At 46.5% G+C, this 24,435-nt stretch overlaps 4 protein-coding genes across 13 annotated transcripts in view; 1 reads left to right on the forward strand and 3 right to left on the reverse strand.

Moving 5' to 3' along the window:
- Window positions 1-1,645, reverse strand: part of CLASP1 (cytoplasmic linker associated protein 1) — a 179,650-nt gene extending 178,005 nt beyond the window's left edge. For 4 of the 10 annotated variants that reach the window (XM_027678959.1, XM_027678958.1, XM_027678957.1 and 1 more), the window contains exon 1: window positions 1,537-1,642. The gene's annotated coding sequence lies outside the window, so the exon portion shown is untranslated. Of the gene's footprint in view, window positions 1-1,536 lie in introns of all 10 variants that reach the window. The other 6 variants (XM_027678952.1, XM_027678951.1, XM_027678949.1 and 3 more) reach the window with 2 other exon arrangements.
- Window positions 1,646-11,335: 9,690 nt separating this feature from the next.
- NIFK (nucleolar protein interacting with the FHA domain of MKI67) lies at window positions 11,336-15,821 on the reverse strand. The gene is given in 7 exon segments (XM_027678975.1): window positions 11,336-11,768; window positions 11,771-11,921; window positions 13,140-13,220; window positions 13,755-13,966; window positions 14,640-14,748; window positions 15,468-15,593; window positions 15,673-15,821. Coding segments are annotated over 7 exon segments (843 nt in total). The 5' UTR covers window positions 15,799-15,821; the 3' UTR covers window positions 11,336-11,730.
- A 251-nt stretch (window positions 15,822-16,072) lies between these two features.
- On the forward strand, window positions 16,073-23,294 carry TSN (translin). Its single transcript, XM_027678978.1, has 6 exons — window positions 16,073-16,206; window positions 16,292-16,385; window positions 19,830-19,926; window positions 20,739-20,854; window positions 21,336-21,415; window positions 21,757-23,294. Exons 1-6 carry the CDS (start codon window positions 16,141-16,143, stop codon window positions 21,991-21,993), a joined length of 690 nt encoding a protein of 229 aa, XP_027534779.1. The 5' UTR covers window positions 16,073-16,140; the 3' UTR covers window positions 21,994-23,294.
- The window catches only part of LOC113965483, a 53,963-nt gene continuing 50,351 nt past the window's right edge, over window positions 20,824-24,435 (reverse strand). The window contains exon 11 of the transcript XR_003533550.1: window positions 20,824-20,919. The gene's annotated coding sequence lies outside the window, so the exon portion shown is untranslated. The remainder of the gene's footprint in view (window positions 20,920-24,435) is intronic.

Genomic DNA, 24,435 nt, shown 5'->3' on the forward strand with positions numbered 1-24,435 from the left:
GCCGCGGTGAGGTCAGCGCGCGCCCTGCGCATGCGCGGGGATGGGCCGTTACCGCGCGCGCCCGGTCGCCATGGAGATACCGCCCGGCGGCAGCGCCGGGACCGAGGGGCGCGGGGACGTGTGGTCCCGGGAGTGCCAGAGCTCCGTCCCGCCTCATCGGCCCCCGAGGGCGGCTCCAGGCAGTGCCGTGCCCTTGGCTCCTGGGTCCGACCGCGGAGAAGCTCAAATGCTTTGCAAAGAATTGGCGATAGCGCGAGGGCTGAACGCTGCCGCGCGGCTGCGTGCCAGGGCACTGCCCTCCTCTAGTGATCTCCAGTGAGGGAAACTGTTCCACAGAATCACCGAATGCGGCGGGTTGGAAGGGACCACAGGGGGTCATCTGGCCCAACCTCCCTGCTCGAGCAGGGTGATCCCAGAGCACATGGGACAGGATTGCATCCAGACGGCTCTGGAATGTCTCCAGTGATGGAGACTCCACAGCCTCTCTGGGCAATCTGTACCAGTGCACAATCACTCACACGATAGAGAAGTTCTTCCTCACATTCAGGTGGAACTCGCTGTGCATCTTTCTCCCTGTTGCCTCTTGTCCTATTCCTCGGCCTCCCACTTTAGATACACATAGATGAGGTCCCCTCTCAGCCTTCTCAAGGCTGAAGAGGCCCAACTGTCAGCCTTTCCTCATAAGAGAGATGCTCTAGTCTCTTAATCACGTTTGTTGCTCTCCACTGGACCCGCTGGATGCTCCAGGAGCTCCACATGTCTCTGCTCTGTGCAGCCTTAGTTAAAAAGCTGCATTTAAAAGCAACTAAATCTTTCTCCTACATGGAATGAGTTGCAGTACCACCACTATGTAACTGAGGTGAGAATGGGAAACAAATGCCCTGTGCAGAGGCTCTTTGCCAAGACACGTTTGACAATCTTCCTGCCTGGGCTCATGACTGCTGCTTTCATGGTGTTGTAGGGAATTAACCTCCATCTCCCCTTGAACCACCACTGTGCTCGTCCTCTGCAGCTGACCTCCCCAGGTGACACTGTGGTTCCCAACAAGCCTGTAGTCTGAGCCATCAAAACAGTTCATAGGGGAGAGCTGTATGTGGAGCAAATGGTTCATTTTCATTCATAACTTCTTGAAATAATAATGCCCTTCTCCTTGGCTCACAGTTTTGGCACAGAAATTGCTTTTGGCAAGCCCTCTCCAAATAATCCTAGATTTTGTAATTTGTTCCTTTCCTCCCTCAGGTTCGAGAGCAATACATAAACCGCTGCTTTGAGTGAAGCCATCGGCACAGGCTGCACTTAAGTTCTGGAACAGGCTACACAGATGTCAAGAGAAAGCTGGGGATATTAGTGCTTAAAAGGATGCCAGCTCTGGGTAAACTGAAAGCAGGTGATTACAAACCAGCTTTAGAAATTACCATGGTTCTCACCCCCAGGCAGTAGCTAATCTCTTGAGAGCCCTAACTGGCTAAGCACTACCCACAGTAGAGACGCAATAGCTCTGCTTCACCTATTGTGGCCTCCCAGTCCCCATGTTACCATCGCTCTGTACCCAGAGGAGGCACAGTCCCTGTGCCGAGTGCTTTCCCTCCCTCGTTGGGTAGTTCTGCAACCAGGACTCCAGTTGTTTTCCCTGCTCTCATTTTGCAGTCTCCCAACTGCAGCTGATGACAGAGGTCACGGGTACATTAATGAAGGACCAATCCTTCCACTTCAGCTGAATCTGCTACAACTACAGGCAAAGATCTCTCAGACGCTAGATAGTTCCCTCTGTTCCCAAAATACCATCACAATCCATTTTGAGCAAGAAAATTAGATAAAGACTGAATACCTCTAAGATAGGTGAATTATAATAAGCAATATTTAATTTCATTTTAGTAAGAACTCAATAATTGTGTATCACATTTGCTGTGAATTCTTTCTCTTCAGTATTGCAATACAGAGGCATTTACTTTGGAAATTTCCTAATATTCCTTCTGATATAATTGTATGTTTGCCCTTTCTTCACAGATTCTTACTTTTGGTGATTTTACGGTCACTGTTTGGCAGTGACCAACAGCCTAAAGCTTCATAAAGAAATGCTGAGAAATACATCTGGCATAGTTTTTAAGTATTTTTTCCTCCCCTCCTAGATAACGCTGGCATAGAAAATATGTTTTTTATTTTCTTTTTTGTTGCAAGACTTAGGGACAACTGCACAAAACTTAAAAGCTTCCTCACTCTGCAATTAACAAAAAGATTGTGGACACAGTCTTTTTCTATGTGTTTTCTTCACATTTTTATTATAAAACAGGTAAAGTCTCTGCACAGAAATAAATTTGTCACCTAATCAGCTCTAATGTTTTTTTTTTCCTGTTATTATGTGACTGTTTCCTTGGCTCCCTGCAAAGACTTTTACAACAGTTTCTGCCTATATTTAAGATAACCAAATTGTTCCATGAGCAGCAGCACCAATGATGCTTAGTTTCCCACAGATCTGTGTTTTTTGTCCCTCTAATCTGCCCTGTTCTCTCAGCAGCCCTACCTTCCTGTGACAGTCCCCTCCAAGGGGACACAGGCAGCACAGTGTGTGGTTATCCAGGGCTGTGTACACATGCACGTCGAAGGGCAGCCTTCTGCCAAAGGGATCACACCATGCCTGAGCTCCCCTCCTGCCTCCCCCTGAGGCTGGCAATGATTATTTCTCTCTTCCAGTTCTCATGAAACTTGAGATTCTTTCCTCCCCCCTAAATGTTGAGAAGGAAAAAGGAGGAGGCTAGCCTAACAGCTGAATAGGAGCAGACGGACAGACTGATCACATAAGCCTCATTTTCATTGGAAAAAGAAGTCCAAAATACATTGTAACTTGAAAGCTTTCTTCAAATTTTTTAAAAAAGAGGTGAAGGCATTGTTCTGATTCTTGCCCTTCAGGTTACTTAACATTAATCTCAGTATTCTTCAGTTCTGCTCAGATGAGGTTCTTGATTACCCTGCACAGTCCATTGACTTTCCCAGGGATATCCATCTGCTTTAGTTCCAGCCCACCTATGATAGGTCTGCATCCATTGCCTGTAATGGCTCTCAGTGGAAACCCACCATGAAGGCACATCAGGATACCCCAAGGGCAACCAGATCTAAGCTTCAGATCTCCAGTCTGAGGGATAATTCAGCTTCCCCAAACTTATTGTTAGGTAACAACTATGTTATTGCTAACCAATCCTTGGGGATTTATCCTGGGGTGCAGAAAGGACTCTCTAAATGAAGAAAACAGCAGTAACCACTGGAAGAGCTGCTACCATCACACATGACTTCTTGACAAGGCCTTCACTACCAGTGGCTCAACAGCAGGCATTTGGCAGTACCCTTATACATAGCATCCCTAAAAAAGGATACTTTTTACTATACTCTCATTTCTGAAAGATATCCCTTTACTTACCTGTCTCACACACAGATCTCCAAAACACACAGACTAGTGCAACAGAAAGGTAGGAACATCTGTCTCCTGAGAGGATACTATTCCCAGTGAGGCAGCATGTATCTCTCTAATCAGTCCACCTGCAAAGTACTTTGTTCCCTGCTTGTTGAGCAGGTGTATGCCTATACACGTGCTAAACAAGTCCACCTGCAGGGTGAAACACAAGATGAACTTAGGGACATCTGCAGCAAGGGCACAGAAAGCTTTTAAGTAAGGGCAAAGCAAAGTCAGAAAGCTTTTTAAAATAAAGAAATGTAAGACTAGCTTTCAATTACCCACATTGCTCTTTCAAACAAAAACCCATCAATAAAACAGAACTAGTGGGAAGTAGCGGGATGGACTGGCTCTATTTTAGCAGAAACACTGACTGTGGCTGAGTGATCTGTCTTCCCCCTTCCTTCAGGGCCCTTTTGCACAAAATCTTCTCAGGAATCTGAGGGCTGAGTGCTCCAAGGAGAAATGTATTTAAGAATGACAATATGATGATGTAGCTGCCCATGACAGCAGAGGACAGCAGCATCAAAACCTGGCTGTCCCTGAGTTGCTTCTCTAGAGTTGAGCACACCGCCATGCAGACTTAGAAAGCCACATTTCCTTTATGTGCTGTCCCAACTTGACTACTGGCATGGCTGAGGGGGAGAACAGCTTCACTTGACTTGATGTAGCATTGCATCTCTCCCTTTGCCATCTCCTGGCACTTAAATCCCCCGAACACACCATCTGAACAGACTTGTGCAGTGCTAAGGAGAAGGCTGGACTGCTGCTAGCAGATAAATACCATGGGCCAACACAAGGAGAAGCCCAGGTACCCAGCTTCTGAGTGCTGTTGATCCCACTGGCACAGGCTCCTTGTGTGACTCACCTCTTCTACCGCTCACCTGTGAAACAAGGAACGAACTCCTCATCCATACTGTGTGAGAACAAACACTGGAAACAGGGAAACAGTACTTCAGATCAACATCAAATTTAGTAATTCCTCGTTCTTTCCTTTGCACATGACAGTTGTCACAGCCCCAGATTTGAGCACTTTCAGCTCACACAATGTGCTCCTCCACCGCTATCTTTAATTGGCACTTTCCTGCCAAGCCTCAGTGTTTTGCATCGGACTTTTTCCACGTGAGAGCTGCCACGAACAAAGCATCCCACTGACCCACTTAACTCCCACGTGAAGGCACATGAAGCTGCGCTTCAGTCACCAAACAGAAAAGAAAATGCAAAAGCAGAAGGTTTTGATTAAAGGGATGTGAGCAAATGGCTTCAAGGCTCATCGTGTGCACATGGGCACGTCTGTGTGTGTTCACTTCTTGCAGACATTTGGCCACCCAAGGAGAAACATCACGTACAAAGCAGATAGTCTTCACGAAGTGTGATTTGGGTTTGATTAGAGATTTCCCATTGGCATGAAGGTCCTGTGAGCCAGACGACATCCCCATGGGCCTCTTCCCCTGACCTGGAGTGACTGCCTCCAGGGAGGCAGGGAACAGTTCATTCTCCCTGACCAAAACATCAAGGAAGGTACCAATTAGTGTTAATTGTGGAATTCTTTGTTTTGTGACCAGAGCCTGAGCTTAAACCCCCCAAAACTGAACACAGGCTCCTGGCAACTATTTTCCACCATTTCTGAGCTGCATTAGAATTAATGCAGCAGCCTAGAAGATGATCTCTGGTCTTACCAAGGCATGGGCACTAGGTCTTGTATTTGTATCAGAGACTGTATTTTTCCTGGCTGCCCTCAGGCCCCTGGGAAGAGACGTTTACAGGTCAAACTTACAAGAGTCCTATTTTTGTCTTGCACTTAAATTTACATTAAACAACATTTCAGCCCCATTTCCTCTTCCCTCATAATTTCCCATTTACACTGTTTCAAATGGATTTACCTCTTCCTGTACTTGTTTTCCGTAGTCATCTGCTGATGTTATTATATCTTTTTTCCACCACCCAAACACAATTATGCTCATATCTTTTTTTTTTATACTTGCATATCACACGTGCACATACCTTAGCAGCATGGGTTCTTTTAATCTTTGAAAAACATTTCCTTTTTATCCTCACCCAAATATTAAGCCAACTGGAAAGTGACACATCAAGGTTAGGAATGCAGTCTGCTCCTGACAAGGAAAAAACGCTGAGCTTTGCAAGAAAGGCTAAGTGGATTAAGATCCTTTCTAAAGATTAGGTCACCCTTCACCCCAAATGCAGATTTCTACTGAAATTAATGGAAGCTCTTACAGAATGCAATGGGAGGGTTGACATTGAATGGCAACACAGCAAACATACACTGGCAGCTCACCCAAAACCAATTGTCCAAATCACCAACTCCAAATGAGTCTTAACAACCAACTGATTGATTCTATACTATATATTAACACGGTGGGATTTCATCTTGTAAAATTATGAGCTGATGGGGAAAAAAAGCTGAGCTAGTAGTTCTCAGGATAAAAACTTAGACTGTGATTCATCTGGTTGCACTGACATTACACCAACAGACAGGTTTGCCTTAGGAGAATCCGTAATGACTCTCAAACTAGTCCCTTGCACTTGCATAGCTCTGGCCAGACCAGTCACAAAGCTCCAGCAGCTCCAAACCTGGAATTTGTTTTTCAGGATACAATTCAATAGAATGCACTTTAAGCGATGTCCAGTTAATAAATTGCAAACACCACATCTTTGTGTGGGATAGCTGAGGGAAAAGCCTTATAGATTTGTCTTACATTTCCTCTGCCATTGTCTCTGGGCAGATGAACCCAGCCCTTGTAACAGGTAGACCTGCAAACATAGCCCAGCACCTGAAAAACACACCCAATCCCTTCCAGCTCTCACATCAACAGAAATAAAAATGCTACAGGCAACAAAGCAGCTGTGCTGCTGCTGCACAGCTGGCACAGACTCTGCTCACTCCCCACTGCAGACTGCCTTCTGTGAGAAACAGTAACTGAGTACAGGAGCGAGAGGCAAAGTACTGCCTTCACTCTCAAAATGGTGCAACGCTTTCAGCCTTGTGAAGCCACCCTGACAGAAGTAACTTACTTCCCTTCTTTTTTAAAAAAAAACAACACACATGCAAACTTGCTGGGTTTGTGCAAGCCCTTGTGGGAAACTGGCAGCAACGCCACACTGCGGAGCAAGCAGCCTGATTTCCAGGTCTGTACCTGCTCACCAAGCCTCCTCTCAGTCAGCACTGGAAAAATGCACAGAAAAAAAACAGGGCTTTCCAAAACCACGACCATAAAACCCAGATTTTTTTTTCTCCTTCCTGTTCATTAAAACAACAAGTTTCAAATCCAGGCCAAGCCCTAGACTTCATGTAATGGGTCAAGTGCAGGGTCAAATGTGCAACCAGGGAAAGGAAGTGACCCCAGTGCCTTACTGTCTCAAAGTCCTGCAGTGGTCATCCTCCCAATCCTTCCTGCTCTCTTCAGCAACAAATTTGATGACAATTATAAACCAGCATTTTCTTCCTCATTCAGAGCCAAGATTTATGTAGGAGCTTCTCTGTAGTTTATCCTTTGCCGGCACAGAAGAGCCACATGATTACTGGCCACAACTAGTCCAAGCCTCCCAGGACAGTCAAGATCTCTGCCCCTGCCATATGCTTAATTAATGCTGGGTGGGAGAAGTGATGAGAGGCCTTGCTGCACCCTGCATGGGAGAAAGTGTTTCACTTTAAGAATTCTCACTCACACCGTTAGCCATTTCTGCAGCCTGCTCTGACAGCTGCTGGCCTTTGGCAGGGAGGGATGTGCCTGCATTAGCCATGCCAGGCAGCAGCTCAGAATGGCCTCCTCACTGTTCCAGCAGCACCCTGGGGTGGTCCCCAACATATCTCTGGCTAAGAAGATGCAGATTATTGCTGCCTAGAGTTGAATGGTTCAAGAATTTGGGGGTTAGATTGTAAACTCAGGAAAACAGGATGTATTTGAACAGTGTCTTGGACAATGAAGGAGCCTGGTCCAAGAGGACTCATGGGTATTCCTGGAAAACACATAATGGAGATCACATTCACTCTACTCCTGTTACTTGCTTGTCCGGCTTTCACCTGCAACACCCTGACCAGGGCAGGGATGTGCACAGCACCTCACACAGAACAGCCCTACCCCAGGCAGCTGCATCCCACAGCAAAGTGAGAACCAAACACCCCAACATTCCGAAGGGAAAGCTGAGAGAGGGGGAATTTGCTAGAGCTACCCTCTGCCTCGCTGGTGCGTTACTTGAGAGGAGAGCGTGTCACCCCTCAGAGCCATGCCCAAGTCCTCCCTTGCACCATGAGCTATTTGCAGACAGGTTTTAGCCTTGTTCCTCAGGGCTGCAGCCTTTTGAAAAGCCAGGTATGCAAGCAAACAGGCTTGGTACTGGCAAGAGCAAGTGTCACTTGCCCAGCCTGCTCTGCTCCTCCACTCTGATCATGAGCAAGCACCAGCACTTGGACCGTGGTTGCAGCACACTCCTTACGCTCTGTGCAGCCTGGGCATCCCACAGCACATCTGACAGGCAAAACAAGTAACGAAACATAAAAGTGCACCTTTAATTTTGAGCAGTCTAACATTGCCAATGCACCAGTGCCTTTTTCTTGAGAGGTGAACATTGGCTTCATCATTCCTTTCTCCCCTCTATCTCGCAGCCAGTTCTGCTTTTCTCCCCCACCCTCCCCAACCCCCATATTTCTTATACTTCCAGTACTTCATGTGCTGGGAAATGCTAAGCACTCTTAAAAACAGCTCCCCCTCCTGCAAAACAGAAAAATTGTAATAAATGAGTGTAAATTAGCAGGCTTGGCTAGCACATAAGTGTTTTTGAAGCTTGAAAACAGTAATACATACGTAAGTGTTCAGCAAAACAGCTCCACAAAGTCATTCGTTACTGAAAGGCAGAGCACTTGCAAGTCATGCCTTGAACCCACAGCCCCAGCACTCCTAGCATTCCAGTAAAAACAACTCAGAGCCTGCCCTAAAATCAGTGGCCAGGAGGTTTGTGTTTGTCCAAGATGAATGATCAAACGACTGCAGAGATGAGAAAATAAAATCAGTGCAGGGACTGAGGCATAACTCATGACACAGCATGTCTGTCCACTTGCTATGGAAACTATGTTTGGCAAGTATCAGGTGTCTGAATTTCTGCTTACGTACATCTCCCTGGACAGCAGTATATTAATAACACAGGCAGCCTAAAAACAGAACCTATCACCAAGAAAAGCTGCCCTTCTGCCCAGAGTTCCTTGCTGTAGCTTGGGTATTGTTGTGCTTTACTCAAACAAAACAGAATTTTGTTTCCTTGCTTTTCAGAACTGCCATCTAAGCTGATCTCAATTGAAGGAAGATGAACAAACAAAAGGAAGGGAAAGGAAAATTACAGCAGGAAGCAACCTTATTGTAAGCACAGCTTTCTTGAATGTCTTCCCATCAAGGCTCACACTGCTATGTGAACACAGAGAGTCAGCAGCAGCCAGGGTATTGGCTTAAAGGAACAAACCTGTCCAAGAGACCTGCAGAAGCCAAATCCCCTGGAAGCTCATGCAGCCAGACAGGATAGCCCTGGCACTGCAAGCAGCATGAAAAGAATCCACTGAGTCAAACACAGAAGAGAGCCACAAGTGGACACAGCAGGGGCAGAACAGTGGGCACAGAGAGGAGAGCAGCAACAAAAGCAAAGTAGGAACAATGCAACTCTGGGTTCAAAATGCAGGCCAAAGGGTTGGAACGGGAAGCATACGAAGGAGGATGCTCAGGCTTTGGTGAACATGGAACTGCACTGGAGAAGTTACTCTAGATAAACTTAAGTTCTCTTAAGAGCAGCTTTAACTTAACAGCCTAGGAAAGGAGTAGCACCACAGAAATGGACATATTTGATTAAGATCCATACCAGGTTTCTCATATATTCTTAAACCTTGTTAGAGACACATGAGTCACACCAATGCAGCCAGTCACTCCAAACTGCCTGGACAAGACAGGTTTCTTCATACAGCCGGACGTCATTTCCCAGGAAACCTTGTCCTGCAGCATAAGTCCACAGCTGAGGCATGCTGCCCCCCGGTGTCAGGCTGTGTCCGAGAGATTCAGCTCCCCGCAGGAGTAAGTCCAGCCACATTTCTAGTTCTTCCTGACCCAACAGCCATCTTTATTTGCCCATCACAAAGTTAGGAACACGGATTTTGAAAGAAATTGCTTTTTTTTCTGCTGCTGTCAGCTGTATGATGTCAAGCTAGAAGTTCTTGCAGAGCTGCACGTCAGTTACGAACAGATAAGCAATTTCTGCCAATTATTCTGATCCTGTGTATCTCACATCTTAGCTGAGGATGTATTTTCCACAGATTTGAGGTGCAAGCACTGCCTGTTTCACATCAAACATCGCAGAGGGAAGAAAGCCTGTAGATGTACACAGCAACACTATTAAAAGGTAAGGAGTGTCCATGACCAGTGGGCTGGTGAACTGATTTCTCTGGCATGCCCAAGGTGACAAGTGTTTGAGATAAAGACACACTCACCCAAGTGGCTTCCTCGACAGTTTAGGGCGACAAAGGAGAATGGTCTAATTTGAGTCACCAAGAGAATGTCATTACAACCTCACAATTATTTAAGTGATCAGGCTGGATAGGTCAGGATTAGCCAGGCCAATGGTTTAGATTTGTTCTCCTCTGCCAGGACTCCAGTCTTAAAATAGCCAGGGAATTAGTGCCAGCCACCTACCTGAGCAGCCAGTTATTATCACCTGGGCTTTCCTCTGAAACCTTCTGCCAAACCTGACCTGCAGCCAACAGCAGCAGAGACTCTTTAATCATGGCTAAGTAGGTGCCACAGAACCCAAACTGGAATTTCTACAGGTCTCAGATTTGCAATAAAATCCAAATTCTAAGTTCACAGTCAAACTGCCTTTTCAAACAGGACTGGATGTCTGCCATCAGCTCTATGACAAGATAGCTGGAACAAAAATAAATCTTAATGCAGAACAAAAAGCTACACTCAGTTCTCTGAACTCATACAAAACCTGCCTTCCCACTCCTGGTTCACCCACCCAGATGTTTATTGCAATATTGCAATGTGCTTATTGTCCTCTGAAGCAGAAGATACCCTTGTTTCATGCAGGCAGTGAAACTAAAATGCAGGGACAAGGTGCTGCAGGGACAACAGCACTGCCAAGAGAACCCAGACTGCTCTGATTACTGATGCATCTTCTCAGAGCCCGGCTCACTCTAAGAACAGCTTTATCTAAGCTAGTTGTCACCGTTTGCTCCCCTCTACAGCTCAGCAAGAAGTCCTTCTAAAAGCAGCCACACTTTGCAGGTCCTTGAATATTTTCTGAACCAGGCAACAGCACATTTGTGGCACACGAAACCCCAGAGTTACCTTTGCCTGGCCATCCCTGAGGTAAAGCAGTACGTCAGCAGGTGCCACCTGGGACCTCTGCACAGTGAAATGCCTTTTACAGAAGTGGGTGAGAAATGAATGTGACTGGCTGAGCCACCAGCTCTGTCACCCTGTGTCCTCCGCAGCAGGGAACACTCAAACACAAATATTTGGCCTGCACAGTGAAAGGAATGGGAATCTTGAATGTGAGCGACTTGAGCCATCTGACTGTCTTTTCTCCCCATCTTCCTAATCCAAGGCCTTTCCAGGCTCTCTGCAACCACTCCATGTTCTGGCAAAGGCAGTTTCCCAGGCATTGCTGAAAGTAGGGCTGAAAGGCACTGGCTTGCTCAGGCAGTGTGGTATTCTACCTCTGCCCTGGACAGTACAGGCAGATCTTGACTAATCACAAACAGGAGATGAAATTCATAGAATGTCTTCCTTGAGGGGGAAAAAAAAATCTCTTGCCCTGTATTCGTCCAAAATGTGAGAACTCACATGAAACACAGACATTGGGTTAAACAGAAGAACCACTACCAGAGCCAACAAAGTTGAAAAATGGGGTTTTTTTTAATAACCTGTCATTAATTATAAATCTAAGATACATTTGCTTTCCTCAGCAAGCTCTGAATGGACAGTCTCACATTTTCTTTCCAAACAGTGAGCGCTAGAGTCAAGTTACAAAATTAACTGCAGGTTCCGGCACGACTGTAGCCATGTCACAGCACCGGGCACTTGTGAGCACAAAGTCAAGAAAATCTTCAAAGGCAGAGAAGGCCATAGGTCTTCTGATGGCTACAGCAGAGGGGGAGGATTTGTGAACAGTCCTTGCCTAGGAAAGACTGAAACAGTCTAGTCAGGACGAACAGAGCCAGGGCAGCAGAACCACTAGAAGGTCCACCTCAACAGTTTTTAAGTTGAGGGAAAACATGGCTATAGCCCCTAAAATTTTAAGTCTATTTCTGTATATTCAGGTTCGGTCTTTTCCTTGGCTGCTTCTTTGGCCTCTGCACAGCGTTCTTAACACTGGCAGGGGGCAGTCGGAGAGTTACTTCATCATCCTCTGCATCATCATCCACCTGAGCAGCTTTCCGGCGCTCGAGCACTGCAGGAGTACAGACTGGAGTAGGATCCTGAAGAGATCAGAAAAACATGATTCACTGCAAAGCCACCTGCCAGAGAAAGTTGTCACTGCTCCTGTGGTACCACAAGGCATCTCAGTCCACCTCTCCTTCAGAATTTCCACATGTTAAGGAAAATTATTTTTTTTTATAAACAGCTATTTTTTGAGATATTATTTCTTTGGACAAAAGTGTCACCTTCAAAAAAGTGTATGTAAAAGGCAAATGGAAATTAATTCACATTTTCTAGCAAGTCATTATGCACATTTGCTTTCTAAGCTTTGTATCTCCTGACTCAAAGCACCATGATAGCCAAGAGGAAAAGAATCAGGGTGACGGGGGAAAGTATATCTGAGACTGGCATACAGAAATTCCACAATCAAGCCCCCAGCAGAGCTGAAACATCCCAGCTTTGTTATCTCAGTAAGACCTCAGAACTCAGCTGACAGAATGTACAAGTTATTCCTCACAATCAGCCATCTCCCAATTATTACAAGTAAATTCAGCGACATTCAAAATAATAAAAAAAAAAAACCAAAACCAAAAGCAACTCACAACAGTGATGAAACAAAATCTTACAGACCTTTTTAGACTGTCAGTATCCCAAATCTCAGTCCTGATGACCTGAACTTCCCTTTCATCCTAATGCTGCTCTTAGCTGGCATTTGTTTCCAAAACACCAAATACCATGCCTGAAGAGCACGGGGTAGAAGGGACAGCACAGTATGTAAATGGGGACACACTGCACTAGACTGTGCTAACAATTCAACTTCCTTTTCACCAAAACAGGCTGGCACTGTAACGTAGGGCAGACCAACAGCAGGATACCAGCAAGAAGATCATTTCAAACCAGGTTAAAGCACAGGTGTAGGTGGTGTACAGGTGCCTGTCCCCAGCAGAGTGAGTGCTGAACAGCCAAGTTTGACAGCAGACCCACCACTACCTGGGGGCACCATGGGATGGGCATTGCTGGTTACAAGACACTGAGCAGAGCCCTTGCTGCTGAACACTCCCATGGGAGAAAGAACCGAGATGATTCAACCGCCCTTCCTTGTTCAAGAGTGTTAATACATCTCAAAGGAGCTACTGGCACAAAAATCTCTCAAGCAAACAATGTCAAGGTTTTTGATATCAAGATGAAGATGTCAGTTGCAGACTTGAAACATCTGCCCTGGTGTGAATGGCAGAGTGTGGTACTGGACATCACCAGGACTAGTCAGTCCATCTTACCTGGCTGGTCAAAGAAACGTTCAGTTTTGATTTCTTGGATGTTTTAACTTTTTTCCTCTCTTTGCAAAGGGCCTGTGTAGCCTAGGAAGTAAGATAAATCAGGTGGATCACTACAAACTTCCTTGTGTGAAGTTGCAAATAGTCACTTAACAGTCCACAGGTTTCTTTGTTACAGTAAATAGATTGACTGACACAGAGGTGATCTGGTTTGAACAAAAACACCCAAAGCAACACAAGAAAAGCTGCTCCTGTGCATTTTAAAAACACACCATGTTAAACAGCATTGCTTACAACTCAAGCACTTGACCCAAGCCCTCTGCAGAGGAGCGACATCCCGGTTAGTGTGGGCAGGGTCTGTGGATGGAAGCTCTGGGCTTGGGACCTGCCTTCAAACTCCACCCTGCCAAAACCTCCCACAGGGCTCAGGCAAAGCCCCTGCTGCTCTCCAGTGAACTGCACTCCAGTATTAAGCCACAGAATGTCTAACTGCTGGAACCTCCCCGAGGCTCCAGCACTTTTGCCAGTTCCACACAAGATAGGTGATTTTCTTGTATTTAGCACAGCCCTAGAAACACATTTTGCACAAAACACTCATGGAAATGGTGCCAAACTTACGAATCCTGGGAAGTCATAATCGAGCCCCTTTTCAGCCAGCTTCTTCCGTAAGAGCCTCTCCTTCCGCAGCAGGCGCTGTGTCATCCTGGCCTTCTCCACCAGGGAGCGGATTCTGTTGTACCGCCGGACCGCCGGCTGGGAAGGCTTCCGGAATATTTTGTCACAGCCTTTGAAGAGGTCCTCATGGACCCTTTCGGGAGGTAAGAACTGACCTGCACCACAAACACGGGACAGGAGGTCACGGCAGAGCTCCCCTTCTCCCCAGACACACCCACACAACGCCGCTCGCTCCTTGTGACAACACTGTCAATGGCACAGCATCTCATCAACACAGAACATGTAACTGTACACTCAGTCACTGGGAGAACTGATGAAGGATGGATGGAAAGAACACTTCTTCAGTTTCACCCAGAGAAATCACAGATAATTGTTTTACAACACATAGCTCATAATTCTTTACAAAGCAAATGTTACTGTCACCATGTCTGAGAAACTCGCTGATTTCATTAATCTTGTAATCAAAAAAGCCCCTTATGTCTGACCTTACAGACGACAGCTGCAACAGTTACAAACAACAAGGAGTTTCCACATTTGCTGCCTCCACAGCAAACCCAACCATTCCCTGAGATTTCACATTACACAATCACACCGTGAGCATTATCAGCCCGGAGGAAAAAACAGCAGTGGTGACCAAAGGGCTGCAGAGAATCTTCTTTATACATGAAGAAAAGGAAGGAAGGAAGGCTTAGGCCCACAGAAAATACTTTTGGGACAAAACTTCATAAAAAAACCCTAAGGTTCTATGAACAGTCTGAAAAAAAATAGCAGAAATACTTCTGAATTCCCTTTCCACATTAGAGGACTTACACTTCAGCTTATACTTACACTTGAGCAGTCTTTCAGAAAACAGGTAGTTGTTCATTGTGTCTGCAACAATCTTGGCCACATCATCGCACTCAAACTCTATAAATGCGTAACCTTTGCTGCCTCCAGTCTGTGAGTGATGACAGAGACAAACCTCAAACAATGCTTTGGTACCTGAAGAGCTCTATCAAAATTATTTTATTCTTCCAAAGTCATAACCTCTTACCAGCTAAACACAAGTGATTTCAAAAAGTTCAGTGAAATAATGAAAAGCACCAGGTTTAGGCCTAAATTAGTATTACATTATTTGTAAAATACATGTTTGTACGTGAAATAAACAGCTCACCAGCACATACTTGTTAAAAAACACAGCTGCCCCTCATGGCTGCTGTTCTGTGGTTGTTACCAAGCTTATACAGCAGCCTCATAACGTGATGGCAAATCCAGAAACGAAAAGAATAATTGAACACAAAGCAACAAGAAACCTAGAGCAGAATCGTGACGTTTCGCGTCATATCTCGAACTGGTGCGCTCTGGCAACATCCCCCATAGAAGAGAATTTACTTATGGAAAATGGGCCGCAGGAGTCGCGGCCGAGCCGCCCGTGCACGGTCGGGGGCAGAGGCCGGCGCTGCCGGGAACGCCGCGGCCCACGTGGGACACGGGCGGAGGGGGCTGCGGAGGAGCCTCCGGGGGAGGCCGCCTCTGCTTCTGCCCCGGGGTGGCTGCTGGCGCAAGGAGGGAGCCCGGGTGTGACAGAGCCCGCCCGGCCCAGCCGCAGGCGGCCGGGTTTGAGGGCTCCGCCGCGCCCCGGCCCGGCTCGGGCGGCGGCCGCAGTTTCTCACTCACCTTCTTACTCCTGGAGAGCCGGAGCCGCGTCACCGTCCCGAACTGCCCGAAGTACTCGCGGAGCTGCGGCTCGCAGAGGCCCCGCGGGAGGTGCCCCACGAACACCACGCCGGGCGTCAGCTCCTCCTGCGGGCACAGCGCGGCCGCGTCAGACTGGGAACGGACCCGCCGCGCCACCCCCGCCCCGCTGCGCCGCGCCACTCACCTTGGCCGCCCGCTTGTTGCGGGACCGCTGCACCTTCTGCTGGAACTCGCGCTGCAGCCGCGGCTCCAGCGCCAGGAGCGGCAGGGCCTTCACGGCCTCAGCCTCCGTGGCCGCCATGGCCGCCATGCTGCCTCCGCCGGAAGGGCGTCACTGCCCTCGAGCCGGCGCCTCGCGACGAGACGCCGTCTCCCAGCAACGAGGCCCCCGCGCGGCCCCGCCGGGCCCGGCCCGGCCCCGCCGCTCCGGGACACGGACACGGGCACGGACACGGACACGGACACGATCACCGCCGGGGCCAGCGACTCCCTGGCCGGGGACACCAATTCTCTCCCTGGGTCGAGCAGCGCACCCGAGCCGCCCCTCCCGGCTGCTTGGGCCGCTCAGGCGGTGCGCGGGCAGCCCGTCGCGGGCGCTGAGGCGGCGCGCGGGGCGGCGGGAGGCCCCGCGGGCGGGAGAGGCGGTACCGCCATGTCGGTGAGCGACATGTTCGCGGCGCTGCAGGGAGCGCTCGGCCAGGACCAGGACATCCGAGAGGTGCCGGGGGGCACGGGAGAGGGCCGGGGCGGGCGCCGGGAGGGGCCGGGGCGGTGGCGCGGCTGACGGCGCGCTGTGCCCGCAGGAGATCCGGAAGGTGGTGCAGGCGCTGGAGCAGACGGCGCGGGAGATCCTGACGCTGCTGCAGGGCGTGCACCAGGGGCCCGGCTTCCAGCACAGTGAGTGCCGCTCCGCCTGCCCCGGGCCGCGGGGGGAGGGTTTCAAGCCAGACAAGTAGCAAAGCTGCCGTTCAGCCCTAGGGAGCACCGTTCTCTCTTTTTCTCTCCTCCCGTCCCAGTGCAGAGCAACGTGTTCTTTTCTAGGTGTTCACTTCCTGGGATGCTGAACTGGCTCTTGGGTATCCCTCTAAGTGATGTGTGCATGGATTGTTCTATCATCACTCGTTGGGCCTTTGTATCAGTGTCCTCTTCCCACCCGTTCACCCCACACCCCAAAAAGCTGCGGTCCTGAAAGCTCTGAGAGTGCTCAGGGTAGACTGGGAAGGGGCTAGGCTTTAATCTGATTTGTACAAAACAGATTGTGTGTGTGTGTGTGTAAAATCTACCTAATGTTGCAAAATACAAATGGAATTTCCAAAGGCTGAAAAAGCAGGAGCTGTCCTTGCTGCATGTTTGGGTGGCAGCAGGAATCGTTCTGCTGTTTTTGAAGTTTGGGTTGTGCCTAGCCTGGTTCTAGGCTCTCAGTCCAAATTTGTTTTAAGATGTTTGACAGAATGTTTCAGGGCCAGCCTATTTCCTCCAGGCCACTGACACTGCTGGTGTCAAATGTGCTCTTTTGGCTCCCCCATTTCTCAGCTTACTGGTGAAACTACTGGAATAAACTTACATATGTGACTTAGAAGCAGTTTTTTTCTAGTCAGCATTTACTGAGAAGAAGCAACTATTCTGACTTCACTGGAAACTCTTGAGAGGAATTTGGGCAGGCCACCCTCCGAAGGTGAATAGAACAAGCCTCCTCAGGTGCTGTTTTATTCACCTGCAGAGCTCACTGGTTGTTTTCAGCCTGATGTTCACCAGGACACTCCTGCTGGAGCTGGAGGCCTGGAATTCCTCTGGCCTCAGAGAGGGTCTGTGTTTAGCAACACCTGAGGTTTGACCTGTGCTGTCAAGTGCAAGTTCTACCTGCTTGGGAAATCTGGCAGTGCTGGAAGTCAGAACTGCTGATTGGTTATTTAGACAAGCAGACAGTTTTATAAGCTGTGAAAACCCATGGATGTTATGTGGGTGACAACTTCAGGGGCTGTTTTCCAGCATTTAATTTTAATTGCTGGACAGAGCTGGTCCTGGAACTTGCAGAGTCTGAGATTTGGAATAGTTGAAGAAAAAAAAAAGAACAAAACCAAAACCCTCCAACCCAACCAAAAACCCAAAGCCTCAGTTTATAGTTCTTGTAATATCAAAAATAATGAATTCATGCTTAATAGGTTAGGAGTTAACTCATGGTAACAGATCTGTCAGTTTGTCATCAGTTACCAGCGTAGTAAAGAAAGTTAATAAATGTTTAGATTGATAAAGGTTTACAGCAGAATAAGAGAATGCAAATTAACAGAAGCATTGTTGGGGGAGAATAGCACCTGTCAGATGTCACATGCTCAGACTGCAGTTTTATTTGATAGTGGCTGTAGTTCTGCAGTGTAAGTATCTTAAATGTCTGTTTGGCTTCCTACAGCATCTTGTTGTTTGAGTCAGTACTGTGTTTTTACTAAGAAACTAGAATGATTAGGAGATTAAAAAGGGATAAACAATGAGTCCTGTAACTATGAAAGACAGGGTTATTCTCATTGCAGCAGAGTTCTGGTTGTACTTTGTAACGTGAAGATTTTTTTAGCCTTACACTTATTTATTCCAAGATGTAAGGAAAACTATTAACACTATTAATAAACTATGTTGAACTAGAAAAATATTAAATTATAAATAAAATATACAAACTTATAATAAAAAGGTCAAAAATATTATTAATTGCTGCAAGTTCACAGGTGACAAGAGTTACTAATGCTGAGTAACTGCAGCTGTGTTGCTCTGAATTGCAGCTGCAGCTGGTGCAGCTCCAGCAGAAGCCGTTTTGCCAGTTGTTCCTTGTGCCAGTGTAAGTGGGAGAAGATTTACTTCCTCCTGCAGCCTCCTGGTTCCTTTGTTTATTTCTGCATCATCAACTGAGGAGGAGTGATGAAAACTGAGGGAAACAACAGAGAGCCAGTGAGAACAGGAAAGGGTTTGCACGAGTAATCTGTCCTAAGGGTAAGCGGTGGTGTGAGCTCTGTCAATAGAAACATGGCATAGTTGGAAGTTTGATGGAGGACAGTTCCCCATACCAGCCAGGGGCTTTTAAAAGGACATCTCGCATAAGCTTCCTTGGCTCCCTGTCCAAAATGGAGTTTGAGAACTGCTCAGAAAGTTGCCCAGAGCAGTGTGAGCCTGCTGGTAGCTGATGTCAGCCAGGATGACAGGCAGGGTCTCCAGAGCCTGAAAGCCACCTCAGTGTCTTTGCTCTCAAAACAGCAACATCAGGGGTGATACCTGTACAAAGATAGTTTGAATTTGGGGGGTTATGTGTCTGTCGTTGGGCACTTCTATCTAAACCTTTACAGTTAATTTTACAGTTAATTGTTGTTTATTTTCGTCACAGGTTTCCTGTGGTAGAAGCCAAAATGCAAATGTGTTCCTTACTCTGTCCCCCCTGGCTATGTGACAGCTCAGGACTGAGGCAGCCCTTAGCTCTCAGTGAGCTTCACATGGGTCTTTCATCCTGGCTGCCACACAGAGCACTCACACCTTCTGCTTCCTGAAGCTTTTATTTTTTTCCCCATGTTATTCTCCATCCCTTTTTTCTTTAAACAGAAATTATGTTTTATTAACTGAATGAAATTTTATAAACACACTTAAGTGACATCTACTAGGGCTTGTTTGATAAAAACCATCACAGCTTTCAGGTTTAGCTTCTGTGGATCTTGTGTGAGTAATCCTGGCTTTTACACGTGCAGGAGAGCCTGTCAGGTTGATCTTTGGCCTTCCTTGGTCCGTGGCCAGGATTCGTGAGAGGGCTGCAGTTAAGAAGTTCTGGTCTGACTCCTCCGGTTGGTCGCTGGTGCTGCGGGTGCAGCGTGGCTGTAACTCCTGCCGGCAAACGGGAGGTGGCAGTGGGTGGTATGGAAACGAGATCGTTGCTCCGCAGAGGGTAACACGCACTGGACAGACTGAAACGCAGTTTCTGCAAATACATCGTTAAAAAGCAAGAAATGCAGTTACCTGGAGGGATGTTGCACCTCACATAACCTAACTCTGATTGATAAGAAAAAAATAGGATAAGATTTTAATGTGGAGAAAGAAAAGTTGCTGTTCCACTGACTGTATGACTCAGAAGGCCCAGAGCAGATCAGACAGCCTGGAACTCAGGAGTCTTTCTCCCTGACCTCTGTGGTTCAAGGTGTGACAAGAAATACTTCCTAGATGGATTCCGAGGGTCAGTAGCCTGTCTTGGACAACGAAGAAGCGCAAATGGCACTGTCTGCACTAGAAAACTTTGCTTACAAACCCCTAGTCCCTGTCAAGTATCCATTTCCTGAATATACTCATTCCCTGAATGCTGTGCTGTTTCTTTTTCAGTCCCAAAGAAATGTCAGAAGGCTCGTGAGCACTTTAGTACAGTGAGGACACAGATGGAGTCTCTGAAGACCAAATTTCCTGCTGATCAGTATTACAGGTGCGCAGGATCACACCCAGCCAGACAGATATATATGGGAATTACCTGGGCATTTGGCATCATTGCTATGGAATAATGATTTAAAGGTGTATGGGCTGAATGCTTCTTTCTCTTTGAAAAGTAAATCATGATAGACAAGTGTGAGGTTTTTGTCAGCATATATAAAAAAATGCTTTTGCTCAAACACTATAACTTTTCACTAAGAATACTCAGTATTAAATTATTTTTCTAGAAACTTCCTTAAAAAAAAAAGAAAGCTTAAGAAATTGATTATCTGTTGGAGCGGCCCTTGTATCTGGGAGCTGGGCATTTGCTGCTCCCTTAATTTCAGTTAAGTTGTTCAGTTTGGGGCATTTCTGGAAGCAGAGCTCTAAATCTGTCATGAAATGGCTGTTTGGTTGTGCAGACACTAAATGAACTTGTCACCTGTGTGTTTTGTTGCTGCCAGAAGGGGACAGTGTCTGGCAAGAACATTTCAAAGAACAAGGATCTTGTCAGCTCAGATCTGCTGAGGGAAGGCGGGAGGGAAAGCCTTGACTGTCTGTGGGCGCCACAACCTGGAAAACTCTGGGAGCTGAGTTAGGTGTGTGAGAGGGACAAGAAAATGCAAGTGTCTGGCCGGTAACCTGGGGATGGAGTTCTGGGGTACCAAGGAGATGGTTTTCATCTGGTGTCATTTTGTTAAGCCTAGAATACTGCAAAATGCTGTGTAAAGGTAGAAAACACAATGCACACATAATGTGTGCCTGTTGCCTAATGCTCCAGTAACAGACATTACTTATTTATATCTTCACTTGGTGTTTCTTCTGCAGATTTCATGAGCACTGGAGGTTTGTGCTTCAGCGGTTGGTGTTTCTGGCAGCGTTCGTAGTCTACTTGGAGTCAGAAACATTAGTGACTCGAGAAGCTGTTGCAGAAATACTTGGGAGTAAGTTAATCTTGTAATTAATAAATTCTCCATCAATGAAGGCCATCCATTCAAACTGTGTGAATCTACCAAAAGAGTAACACAAAGATGTGAGCTTACTTATTTAACTTTTTGCTTTTAATGTTCAAAAAGGGTGGAAAACATTAAATTCTTTGCCATAAAAGAATTGTGTCCCCGCAGAGCAAAAGATATGAAAAAATGTAAGGAAAATACATCTTGTAATTGATGTAAATTCAGTTATTCTCTTGGATTGATTATAACCTCTTGCACTGCCACTTGAGGACGTACAAAATGCTGAATAAAAATGCCGAGGAGAGGCAGTAATTTCATCATACATACAGGAAAATGCTGACTTTTATTTTGTAATAATATTTCATAAATTTGATATTTCAAATTACCTCCAGTAAACAAATGCAATTTCAGCTGGCTGGGTTTTGGTCATGCTCAGCACCACCTGATCACCACTCTGTTTTTGTCTCAGTTGAAGCTGATCGAGAGCGAGGCTTTCACTTGGACATTGAAGATTATCTTTCTGGTGTATTAACTCTCGCCAGTGAGCTGGTAAGGAAGATATTCATGCACGTTTTTGGATTGAAACTGACGTAAAAACCCAAAGTAATGTATTTTTTAGCTTTCCCAAATTGTTCTGGAAGTTCTGATACACAACACCTTGATCTGAACTTCTAGCAAGATGCTTCTCTGCATGTTCCTCACTGATACTTCAAGATTTACACTAGTCATTTGATTGAAAATCCAGGGTTATGGTCAGCAGAAAGGTAGATCTAAGTATAAATAATCTGACTGCGTGAACACAGGTGCTTCATTTGGGGAAGCAGCTGATGGGGACAGTGATGTGATTTGGGTGGGTGCTCTGCCAACGTTCTGCGTGTCTCCTCTCGCAGGCCAGGCTGGCAGTGAACAGTGTCACAGCCGGTGACTATTCCCGCCCTCTCCGCATCTCAACCTTTATCAACGAGCTGGATTCTGGTTTCCGTCTCCTCAACCTGAAGAACGACTCCCTGAGGAAACGCTACGATGGCCTGAAATACGATGTCAAGAAGATTGAGGAAGTGGTTTATGACTTGTCGATCAGAGGACTCAATAAGGAGGCCACAGTTGGTGCAGGCGGAGAGAAATGAAGGATGCTCATTTGAAGAGCATCATCGATTACCTCAGATGGTTGCCAATTTAGGAAGTATCTAGTGAAGCCTTCCTACAGTAGTTTAGAAGAACTGCAGCTCAAAGCTGCTCTCTATTTTCTTACAAAAGGTGTGGTACAGGTGTTAGATGTTTTGTAAAATCATGTCTAGATTAGGGCAGGAGGCTCTCTGTTTCCAGTGGAATTCCCCTGTCAGACACACGGTGCTGTTCAGTGCACAGCAGCAATAGTCAGTAGCTCCCATGAGCTGATTCCCATTAGTTCTGTAGTGTAGCTTCCCTGCTCCAGCAGTGAGGTGCTGTGGCTGTGACTGCTCACACATCTTCAAAGACGTGTGCACAGCACACACCTCAGTGCAGATACACAGGATGTTTTAAAAAACACAGTGTGTAAATATCTACTTTTTTTTAAGACACTGATTTTTTTTTTCCTTTTTTGTTTCTTAAATTTTCACCTAGGTAGGTTGAACAGATTTGCATAACCGTTTACTAACCAGATTTTTTAAATGGTTTCTGTTAATGTATCCCCCTTAATTGAGAAATTAGTGAAAATATTCCTGAGAATTCCTCCATTGGAACTGGTGTCTGGCATATCTCTCTCTTTCTCTCTCTCTCATTTTTATCTTTCCTCCAAGATTTCAGTTACCATGGAGAGCAAGGTTTTCTCAAAGGCCTGCTTTCTCTATCTTTTTTTTACTGACATGAGTAAATGCTGAGTTTGAATATGATCATTTGCCTCAAGAACTCAGTCTAACCAATTTTTTTATGTTTTTTTTAACTTCCAAGATTTCTGAATAGAGAAGTATCTGAGTTGTAACAACCTGTACAGGACACAACTGTACCTGTGTCCTGGGATTAGAAAAAACCCAAAACTATAGTTTGTGTAGTAAAATGTTTGTATCTTGAGAAAAGGGGAAATTACTAGTTTCAGATAATTGCATGTAAGGTGTTTGCAAACACCAACAGCCTCTTTCACCTGTGTAAGTGGAAAGACTCATGGCTCCCAGTGTGCTTTTTCTCTTCTTCTGAATGAGTTTTTCCATTCTCCTACTTCTGGTGGTGCAGGAGGGTTAAGGAGAACAAATAACTTCTGTAGGAGGAGGAATACTTCCAGAGGATGAACATAAACAGTAAAGTTTATGTGGGGTTTGTTATTGTTTCAATTTGTTAGCAAAGATTTACCACCGTTTCAGTTAGGGGGGTTTATTTGTTTATTGGAAGAAAATGGTTTCTTGGTTATTTTGGCCAATAAAATGTGTTCTTTGATTTTGGCCATTTGGTACCTCTGTCTGTTGTCTGATCACCTGCTGTTGTTTGCTTCCCTTCCTGGGACCCTGTTCTGATACAGTGGCATTTAAGTTATACCCAGAGAGTAATATCCCTCTTTCACAACTGAAGAAAATGAGGGTGTAACTTCCTGAGTCCTATGGCAATGAGACCAGCTTTCAAAGTACTTCTTTGTTCTTGCCCTGTGCCACTGTTTGCACCTTTCTGGATTTAACTCTGTGGAGGTGGGAGGAAGGAAGGAGCTTAAGCCAATTTTACTGCCAAAACCAGAGACGTGGGGTGAAACAACACACTAAGGCTCTGAGACACAGCTGTGCAGATCAAGGTCACACAGGAAATGTGTGGGAGCAGGGGAATAAGAGAAAGGTTTCCTGAGCACCAGTTTGGAGTGTCTCGGGTTGGAGGACTCCTGGCATGTGGAACTGGGATGTGAGGCCACGTGGCAGGGCAGGTTTCTGGTTGCAGGGCCAGTGTTAAGGCTTTGTCATGGCTTATGTCCCAAGTACTCCAATTGCATTTAGTCATGCAGCAGGTCTGCTTCCTGACACAGGATCCCATGTGCCTAATGCAGCTTTTCAGTAGATCCCAGATCTGCCAGCTCTTGCCTCTCTCAGTGTTTTCCGAGAGCTGGGTGGACATAGAGCAGTGCTGTGTCACAGGTGCAGGGACCATGGGAGAGACAACTGGAAGAGCAAGTCTCTTACTTAGGGCTTAAGAGGTGCAAAGTGTGGGATCCTTCTGTCTAGGGCTCTGTGAAGAGCAAGTGGCTGAGAAAGAGACACTCCTGCGTTGTGTTCCTGGAGTGTGTTAGCAAACACCTCGATCTTTGCTGTTCCTAGGTTTTGAGAGCCTGGCATCTTCCTCTGAAAAAGCATCGTTTGCAAGAGCCAGGCTGTACAGTGCATTCCCAAGCTGGGTCTGGAGAAGGGAAAAGAAAACCATTTCTAGGCTGCAGCAAAGAGGTAGTCTGCAGGATCTTGTGGCCTTGACTGTAAATCTGCACAGAACCCTGATCCTAAATGATAAGTTGTGTTTCCATCCCAGAACTGGGAGCAGAGGGAAGAAGGAAAACCCAGAAGGATGGGGAGGTGTCTTTTTTTGACCCTTCCCTTTCCCAGGGGGAATGGGAGCAGGCT

Source organism: Neopelma chrysocephalum, unplaced genomic scaffold (genome assembly GCF_003984885.1).
Source record: "Neopelma chrysocephalum unplaced genomic scaffold, ASM398488v2 Primary Assembly neopelma1_44, whole genome shotgun sequence".
Taxonomy (NCBI): domain Eukaryota; kingdom Metazoa; phylum Chordata; class Aves; order Passeriformes; family Pipridae; genus Neopelma; species Neopelma chrysocephalum.

Bases quoted from the DNA above. Each gene is read 5' to 3' on its own strand.
- TSN (XM_027678978.1), top strand. From the start codon at position 16,141: ATGTCGGTGAGCGACATGTTCGCGGCGCTGCAGGGAGCGCTCGGCCAG. The intron at 16,207-16,291 runs GTGCCGGGGGGC...CTGTGCCCGCAG, and splicing joins AGGACCAGGACATCCGAGAG to GAGATCCGGAAGGTGGTGCA. The intron at 19,927-20,738 runs GTGCGCAGGATC...TTTCTTCTGCAG, and splicing joins CCTGCTGATCAGTATTACAG to ATTTCATGAGCACTGGAGGT.